This window comes from Acanthisitta chloris, unplaced genomic scaffold, assembly GCF_000695815.1.
Source record: "Acanthisitta chloris isolate BGI_N310 unplaced genomic scaffold, ASM69581v1 scaffold26432, whole genome shotgun sequence".
NCBI lineage: Eukaryota > Metazoa > Chordata > Aves > Passeriformes > Acanthisittidae > Acanthisitta > Acanthisitta chloris.
Window position 1 is genome coordinate 5460 of NW_008660312.1, and position 9346 is coordinate 14805.

The following is a 9346-nucleotide window of genomic DNA, read 5'->3' on the forward strand; positions in this document are numbered from 1 at the left end:
TCAAGTGGAATTAATGCCAGGCACTGAGAATAAACCAATTGCCTGCTCCCTCCAGTGCTGTCACTCAGTGTCGTGGGAGTCTGTAAACAGGCTGTGTTTCTGCCGGCTGTAGTTTTGCTGAGAAAGCAAAGGAAAATGAGAATTCCCATCAAAAGTTAATGGGGAGGCTGTGAGTGTGTCTCAGCATTCTGAAATACTTGAAAGGCTCAATATGTCTGAGGCAATACTGACACGTGGGTATAGTCTTAGTTCGTGCCACCACTCTTCTTCCTGGCTTGGTTTTCTCTCAGAAGACATGCTTTCCATGATTCAAAGGAGGTTTGGAAGGTAACCTGAGCCGATAGGCAATTGTAACATAATCATTGAGCTTCAGCTGACATCCCAGTGCCCCTCAAGCATGTGCTCCTGTCTTCCTACCTTTCCTATAATAAGAGCAAGACACTTGGCTGATTTCTGCAAGGCCCTCTAATATGGGCCTTTAATGAGTGGTTGGAGAGTGCCTTAAGTTTGTAATGCTGTGAGCTGGAATCAGGGCAGTGTGTGCTTCTTCTGTAGCTGGTGGTGTTGCCCTATCAGATGCTCTTGCATGAACCTACCAGGAGTGCTGCTGGGATCAAGCTGAAGGACCAGGTCGTAATCATTGACGAGGCCCACAACCTCATAGACACCATCACCTGTATCCACAGTGCAGAGGTCAGCGGCTCTCAGGTGAGTCATAGCCCAGCCTGTTATGGAGAGGGAGCTCTGCACCCAGCACAGTGCCCTTTCTTGATTCCTTCCTAACAACCTTCTTTTTGTTTGTGCAGCTGTGCTGTGCCCACTCCCAGCTGTCCCAGTACATGGAGCGATACAGGTGAGGATCTCAGAGGAAAGTAGCACAGCAGTGACAGGCAGTGTGGATGCCATGGCTTGTCTCATGGCTGCAGGGTCTTTCTTGCTTTTCCCCGGTGGAAAGTTAATATATTAATAATTCTGCAGATGAAAAGACACTTGGTTCATTATCTCTTTGTCTAGAATCTAAGTCAGACTCCCAGGGCTGGCATTAAGCAGTGAGAGGAGGTTACCCTAATGATTCTGGCTTTCTCTTATACTCTCAGTTCCTTTCCCAATATCTCCTTCTAATCACTCCTACTCTGTGATGCAGTTTCAAAAGTGGTTTTTTTTTTAATGTCTCTCCTCGACCTTAGTCCTTCATGCGCTGACAGGCATTATGGCAGAGGCAGTAAGCTCTGAGAAGGAAGCTGTGTGTGGGTTTTGGGTCTGCATCCCTGCAGTGGTTGATGTACTCAGTGCTAGTAACTTTGAACTTGTGGACCATATTCCAACAGGGACCTGAGGCATCATTGCTATTGTAATAAAAATCCAGTAGTTAAAGTGTGAGAAGAGCAGCGGTAGGAACAGTGTGGGGTGCATGGGTGAGTGCTCTGGGGTGACCTTGGGCAGGATAGCCAGAGGGCTGTGTCCTGTCACAAACAGGGAGAGAGCCTGGGAGAAAGTGTTCATGATTCCTGCCTCCAAAATGAAGAGTAGTTCAGGTACTTGTTACTGCAGCTCAGCTGCTTGTGTTAGTCCCTGAAGATATTTGGGGGCCCAATATCTGTCTTGCTTTTCTTAGGAAACGTTTGAAGGCAAAGAACTTGATGTACATTAAGCAGATCCTGTATTTACTGGAGCGGTTTGTGGCCATGCTGGGAGGTAAGCAAACCCATTCTATCTCTAGGGATGTTGGTAGACTCTGAGCTAGCTGATGCTTCCTCAGGGCACTGCCCCCCTCCTCTTCTGCAGAGACTGTGGGGAGGTGTTGCTCATGTATAGGTTCTGATGTCAGTAATTTTGTTTTTCAGGCTGGTTTTAATGTGGGGGAGTTGTCTGGTGTCTACTTGAACCCTTCTCTTTGTTTGATTAGCTGAGGAGCAGCAGATGACATTGTATGTTGGTAGAGGCAGTTTCCATCTCTTTCTGTGTGGTTTTCAGATCTGATTTGAGTGGGGATGATGCAAGATGCTAAGTGAGGAATACAGCAGATGTATAATAGTGCAGCACAAGAGCTGTGTAGAATAAGTCTCGTGGGTCATCTGGAAGCAAGGCCTCTACATGTGTCAGCATACTTCTGCAAAATGAATCTTTCTTGAGTGGTGCCTTTTCTTTATGACAGAGTATTATTTTGCTGTGATTTTAGATCCACAGGAATTCGCAGAGATCCTTTTCTCTGATGATCTGTTTGTTAGACCTCAGTGTGCCCTGAGGAGAGCATGTCCTAAGTTCATGAAGAACTTCCTGCTTGCCCAGGCAAAATGGGGCACTTTGGGCCAGGGGCTGGTAGTGCTCTCTGCCTTTCTCTCAAATGTATGCTTCTCTTTCTGCTCTGTCCTGTCACTCCTCTTTTCCCCACACTCAGTGAAGTGCTTTCATTAGAACATACAGCCTGTATGCAGCTTCATGACTGAGGCTACAAAAGTGACATGTGAGGTAGGTGTTAAACACTAGGGCATAAACTGCAGTAAGTGGCAGCAGTTAATCCTGTTCTGGCTCTTGGGGTCTGGGTGTAGAGGTGTCCTCAGGTTCTCCTCTCTTCCCAATCTCCTGCCACCCTCTGTGCCTCCCAGCCCTTCACTGCTGCATTGAGGAGGGATGAGGGATGCACTGCAGTCCCTGTCCCGTTGTCTTTGTAGCGTAATGTCTACACAGTGTGTGAGCATTTCTGAGCACTCACCCTATCTGCTGCTTCCTGCTACAGGAGTGTAGGTGGTGTTTCTTAGGATGCAGCAGCACACTTGTCCTACAGTGGCAATTAGAACTGAGTGGGAGCTCGTGTTTTGTCTGTATAGCTGTTTTGCAGATGTGTAGTTATTTCTTGGGTTTTGTCCTGGTACAGTGTACCGTTTAACTCGGTAATTAGTTTCTTGCTTAATTTTAAGATAGACCTGTTCATAGAATCATAGAATCAGCTGGGTAGGAAAAGACCTCAAAGATCATCAAGCCCAACCCTACCGTGGTTACTAGACCATGGCATTAAGTGCCACATCCAGTCTCATCTTGAAAACCTCCAGGGATGGTGAATCCACCACCTCCCCAGGCAGCCCATTCCAATAGTTGATCACTCTCTCCATAAAAAACCTCTATATCCAACCTAAACCTCCCCTGGCAGAGCTTGAGTCTGTGCCCTCTTGTCCTACTGCTGGTACCCTAGGAGAAGAAACGAAACTGCAAGCTGACAGCAAAGACTATTTTTAAATTATATTTCAGATTAATACTGCCATTTAATATTGTTTGTAGCATCAAACAAGGTGCTACATGTGTATTCAAGGTCTTTGAAATATTTTTACTTTCTGCAGGAAGACTTCTAGACACAGAAGTGATAACTGAATATAGATATTCTATGCACTAGAGTATCTTAGACTTGGAAGAAAGAAGATCAAAAGAAATCATGGAAAAAACATTTTCCTGTAGGTTCCCTAGGAGAAGAAACTAACCCCCACCCGACTACAACCTCCTTTCAGGGGGTTTTAGAGGGTGATAAGGTCGTCCCTGAGCCTCCTCTTCTCCAGGCTAAACAACCCCAGCTCCCTTAGCCTCTTCTCATAGCACTTGTGCTCATGTCCCTTCACCAGCCTCAGTGCTATACTCTGGACCTGCTCCAGCACTTCAATATCCCTCCTGAACTGAGGGGCCCAGAATTAAACACAGTATTCAAGGTGTGGCCTCACCAGCACTGAGTCCAGGGGCAGAATCACTTCCCTGGTCCTGCTGACCACACTGCTCCTAATCCAGCCCAGGATGCCATTGGCCTTCTTGGCCCCCTGAGCACACTGTTGGCTCCTGTTCAGCTTTCTATCTATCCAAACTCCCAGGTCCCTTTCTGCCTGGCTACTCTCCAGCCACTCTGTCCCCAGCGCATGGGATTGTTATGTATTGTAAACCTTCCTTAAATTGGTTTCATGCTTTGCAGGTAATGTGACCCAGAATCCTGGCTGTCAGGCAGTTTCCCAAACAGGTGAGGCTGGAGTGAACACATGGGCTATGTAGCCATCAGTTAGGGATGTGGGTGTGGGCAGTAGGGGGCTGCAGGCCCAGCAGCTAATTATTTTTTTTCTGCTTTCCCCTCCTTTTATTTCAGGGACAGAGCTAAAATCCATCAATGACTTTCTGTTTCATAGCCAGATTGACAATATCAACCTCTTCAAGGTAATGCAAATGTTGTCTGCTAGGGCACGGGTGGTGGTGACTTGTTTGAGCTTACTGGGGAGAGTGAGAGCTGGAAGCAGAGGCAAGGTCCATATGTCAGATTCTGCTTTCTAGCAGATTCGCCCCATCTTCCCAGAGTTCAGGTCTCTTCTGATGCAGCTTCACTGAAAGTCCATTGAGGCTGGATACATGGTCTTGGGGTAGTGGGGAGCAAGTGATTAAACATGTACAAGTGTAGAAGTTGTCTGTAGGCAAAGGTAAACTCTAGGGGCTGAGAATGAAGAAACTATACTCCAGTAACATAACCCATCCCTTGAACTTAGGGTGTGTGTTTCCACTCTGGATGCAATGCCTTTGGAATACTCTGTTGTTTGGGAGGTAGTGCTCACAAAGAGATGTGTGCCTCTCCCCAAAAACACGTAAACTGATATCTCTGCTGGACAGAGATCGAGGACAGCAGGATGGGAGAAGGGATGCTGAATGGCAGTTCATTTTTCTGTCTTCCTCCAACAGGTTCAGCGTTACTGTGAGAAGAGCCTCATCAGCAGAGCCCCTGTCGTGGTCATCAGCATTCCAATGCTGTTTCACACATGGAGTTTGAGGTGGAAGATGCAGTAGGTGGAGTGGGAGCCTGCCTTCTCCACCCTGCTCTGCAAGCAAAGTGGTTCCTGCAAAAAGCACTGTATGGGCAGATTGCCCTTGCTTATCCAGCACAGAAATAGTGTAGTGTACCACAGTATGCCAGTGGGTGCCAGTTCGTGGTCATCAGCATTCCAATGCTGTTTCACACATGGAGTTTGAGGTGGAAGATGCAGTAGGTGGAGTGGGAGCCTGCCTTCTCCACCCTGCTCTGCAAGCAAAGTGGTTCCTGCAAAAAGCACTGTATGGGCAGATTGCCCTTGCTTATCCAGCACAGAAATAGTGTAGTGTACCACAGTATGCCAGTGGGTGCCAGTTCTTTGGTGCTTGATGTCAAACCTGCCAGCCTGGTAGGCTGCACTGTGCTGGCGGAATGGTCATTGGAGACTTGTTTTGGTTTTGATTCAGTGGGTGGAGGAAGATAATGGGAACTCTGGGCTGTTCTGATAGATTCTGACTGGGCTGGTTTGTGAACAGCTGCTAAGGAACTTTATCAAAGCAGATAAGTCAGCAAACCTGCTTTTATCTTGTCTGATCCCTGCTGTTGGTACTCTGAGTCTTTCTGGTTTTTGTTTGGCAGCTTTTTGGGTTTGTAGAGCGATATGGAGGCCCTGCCACAGCTGTAAAGACCAACAAGGAGAACCAAAAGCTGGCTGGTTTGCAGAACTTTCTTCTGACCCTTCAGCAGGGATCTGATAAAGAAGGTGAGTTCAGACATTCTCCCCTTGTGCATCTGTGGGCAGAGTGAGGATGTGGAACCTGCATCTATCTGCATGAGGATAGGGGGAGGCAGGTTTGAAGAATGAGAGGCTGCAAGAAGCTGTCCTGAACAGGTGCTTTGACAAGTCTGACTAGCTGACCTAGGCAGCTATACATTTGGTTAGATATCCTGAGGTCACTTCCAAGCTGAATGTGAGTCCACTGCACTTACTGAAGCTTTGGACTGCTGTGACCTTGCTTGCTCTGAGACCTGAGCTACTGTGTGTAGCTCTGTTTAGCGGTGCCAACCACAAAAAACAGATCTTTGTTTTCCTCCTAGCAATGAGACAGAATTTAGGTTTTCCCCTTTATTAGGTCTTTGTTCTCTGCCTGTATATGTAGATCATATTCCTGTAGAACATACTTCATGCCTAGCCCCTGTCTTTAGAAATGTGACCTTTCTCTCCTTTTCCTTTCGGGCCAGTAGGTACTCCCCAGAGCCTTCCTGTGGAGGCTGAGAACGACCAGCTCCGAACTGCCTCTCCATTGATGCAGATTGAAGGATTTCTCTCAGCCCTCACAAATGCAAACCAAGATGGCAGAGTCATTCTCAACAGGCAAGGTACTTGGGAGGGTGAGCTGGGGAGATGTGGCATAAGTCAGTCACAAGTAGGGTGCTTCACTGGTAGTGAGGGAGGAGATCTGGAGCCTGGGAGGATCCTGCAGCTACATTCTGTGCTGTACATGATGCAGGCTGGCAGGCTTGGTCTATCTGAGGATGCTTATGTACCCAAAGGAATTCTTAACCAAGGGCATTTGGGGCAGGGTTTGTAGAGCTCTGCTCCCACTTTGGATGTCAGTTTTCATTCTGCAATCTACTGCACCTCTTCTATAGCTCCAGCGAGATTAGGAAGCAGAAAGTAACTTCCAGGTTGGCATTACCTGCTGCTGCCTCTGTCAGTGTTGAATAGTATGTCCTTGCTTTGAGAGGTGGGGACCTGCCCAAGTGCCCAGGGCGGGAGGGAGAATCTCTCGTATCCCTGTGTGTGTACCCCACGGTGAACTCCTGATACTGTATCTCTCCTTTTCCCAGGCACAGTTGGTCAAAGCAGCCTCAAATTCCTCTTGCTGAATCCAGCTGTCCACTTTGCTAAGGTGGTGGAAGAATGCCGTGCCGTAATCATTGCTGGGGGCACCATGCAGCCGGTGAGGGAACAAGGATGATGTGCTGGGATCTCAGGAAGTTTATGGTGCTATCTGCAAGCAGTCGTGGAAAGAGAGCAGCCAGGCCCCACTGGGATGTGCTCACTTCCCATAGCACGTGTGGGAAAAGACCTCTCCTAGCTGTCCTTTTGTCTCCTTGGTACGGTTGCCCTGCATGAGGTGCCACACTGCCTGCTCAGGGATAAAGTTGTAGGTGCAAGGGCAGGATTGCCCATGTCAGTCTCTCTTGTCCTCAAGACGATGCAGGCTAAGCTCGTGCTAGGCTGGAACTAGCGTGGGTAGCAGTGGGAGGATGTAGTGACACCAGCTGCCCTCCTGCTGGGACAGGGATCCTGCGGGACGATCCACTCTGCTGGCAGAGAGCACTGCTGCTCCTCACGGGCCGAGGGAGCTCCGGCTGTGGCGGCTGCGGCTCCCCTTGCTCCCGCGGCACCCACGAGGCTCTTGCTGCCTCACACTGCCTCTGCCTTGCAGCGTGTGCTCGGCACTCCTCTGACCTGTGCTTGTCGTAGGGGCACCCCATCTCCCCCATGCCCACTCGAGGGAGCTGATGGGCGCTTGCTCCTTCCCTCCGTGCTGGTGCTGGGAGGAGCAGTACTGGTGCCACTGGTGTAGTGTCTTTTGGGCTGCTGGAACTTTGCCTGTCTTTGGCTTGTGGTTCATAGGTGGCTGATTTCCGAGAGCAGCTGCTGACCGGTGCTGGTGTGGACCCTGCACGTGTCATGGAGTTCTCTTGTGGTGAGTGTGGCAGGCATGGTTCATCAGCTGTCTCTGCAAGACTCTGGTGCTGCAGTTTGGCTTTGATGCTGTGTTGTCAGCACTCTAAGCACCATGGCATCTTTCTTAGAAATCAGGGCAGCACAAGGGTGCAAGTTCCCTTCCACTGCGCTTCCTCAGTGGTCTTGGCAGGCAGTGTCTGCTGTGCCTTCTTCCCAGGGGCTGAGGGAATGGAAGTTGAAGCAGCTGAGTGACTTGGGCACTTTCGCTTAGCCAGGCAAACGTTTGCCTCTGGCACCTGCGTGCGGGTAAAGCTCTTCAGCGTGTGGGGTTTGTGCCAACAGCAGTGATGTTGACTCTCGTTACTTGTTTTTGGCTCCAGGACATGTGATTCCTCCAGAAAACCTATTACCCATAATCCTCTGCAGTGGTCCTTCCAACCAGCGGCTGGAATTCACCTACCAGACAAGAGACCTGCCCCAAATGGTCAGTCTGTCCTTTGTTCGCTTGGATCCTTGGGATCTCTTTTCTTTGCTTCACATGCTTATGTTTCATAGGACAGTACGCTCTGTGCTTGAAAGGTGGGCTGATCAAAGGCTAGGGCAAGGGAAATCTGTAGGATTTGCAGGAGGTGTGTTGCCAGGTAATTGAGAAAGAGTAGTAGCAGAAGGGATTTTTGAGCTGCTTCCTCAGAGGTAGCTTTTGGAGATGGGGAATATAGGAACTTCTGTTTGACTGTACTGAGATCCTGCAGTTGTGTGCTGGGCATCAGGAGGACAGTTCTGTGTGTCATAGTGTGAAGGGCTCAGTGACAGTGGAGCAGGGCAACCCTGCAGACTGTAGCCCAAAAAAGGGGCAGCAGCAGGTGTTTTAGCACTTTTTCCTTCCTGCGTCAGGCCAGTAAGCACCCAAGGCCAGACACTAGATCTGCTCTGCCCCTGCTGAATCTCCACCAGATATGCTAACTAGCTCTTAACATCTGTTCTAATGTGATAGCTTCCAGCCATTGAGGCAAACCTTCCTTTCCTGAATAACCACTGCTCCACAGCAGTAACAGAAACCCTGGGTTAGGGGGAGAGGGCAAGCAATGAAGAGCTTTTTAGTGATGCCCAGCTCCCTTAGACAGTCCTCTTAGACCTGGCATATTTCCCACATATTTTCCTGCCATAAGGCATGTCATAGGGAAGGTGTGATCCTGGGATTGAGCACAGCATTGGAGGGGCATTAGCTGGAGCTCCTGTCAGCTGCAGTGTGCTCTGATCTCTCTTGCAGATGGATGAGACGGGTCGAATCCTTTGCAACCTGTGCAGCATGATCAGAGGAGGTGTGGTGTGCTTCTTCCCCTCCTACGAGTATGAGAAGAAGGTGTATGCACACTGGGAGAAGACAGGGCTGCTCACCCGCCTGGCAGCTAAGAAAAAGGTGATTGTGCAGCCAGGGCAGTTTGGGTTTAAAACTCAAACAATTACATATGCATTACAGGCCTCTCATACTCTGCACATCAGAGCAGAGCAGATGTTTATTTAGCTAATCCCTGCAGTAACGGATAAATGATACTTCCTGGGTGGCTGATCACTGAGCTGGGATCTAAATTAGATTGAATGCAGCTATACATTTGATAAATGCACTGTCTGTGTAGCAGCCATGGGGGGAAACAATCTTTGCTTTTCATAATCAGCAGACTTGTTCCCATGCGGCTTGGAGGGCTGTTCGGATGGAGCTCTTAGAGGGAATTTGTTTCTCCCTATGTGTCCCTTGAGCGCAGATCAGCACAGCCACGGGCTCAGCAGAGTGGGGCCACACTGCAGTGCATAGGACAAACACTGCTTTGCTTTTTGGTATAACTGCAGAGATGAGAACTGGAACACTGGCAGTGGTGACT

General features: G+C 49.1%; 1 protein-coding gene across 1 annotated transcript in view; it reads left to right on the forward strand.

Moving 5' to 3' along the window:
* The window catches only part of DDX11 (DEAD/H (Asp-Glu-Ala-Asp/His) box helicase 11), a gene marked incomplete at its 5' end in the record, with an annotated part of 18120 nt that overhangs the window by 5455 nt on the left and 3319 nt on the right, over nt 1–9346 (forward strand). Inside the window, 13 exon segments of the mRNA XM_009069772.1 lie at nt 1–20; nt 556–708; nt 807–853; nt 1616–1695; nt 3950–3994; nt 4118–4185; nt 4699–4740; nt 5405–5528; nt 6011–6145; nt 6617–6729; nt 7413–7485; nt 7847–7950; nt 8737–8886. The exon segment at nt 1–20 is cut by the window's left edge and continues 207 nt beyond it. Of these exon segments, the coding sequence (XP_009068020.1) occupies nt 1–20; nt 556–708; nt 807–853; nt 1616–1695; nt 3950–3994; nt 4118–4185; nt 4699–4740; nt 5405–5528; nt 6011–6145; nt 6617–6729; nt 7413–7485; nt 7847–7950; nt 8737–8886 (1154 nt within the window).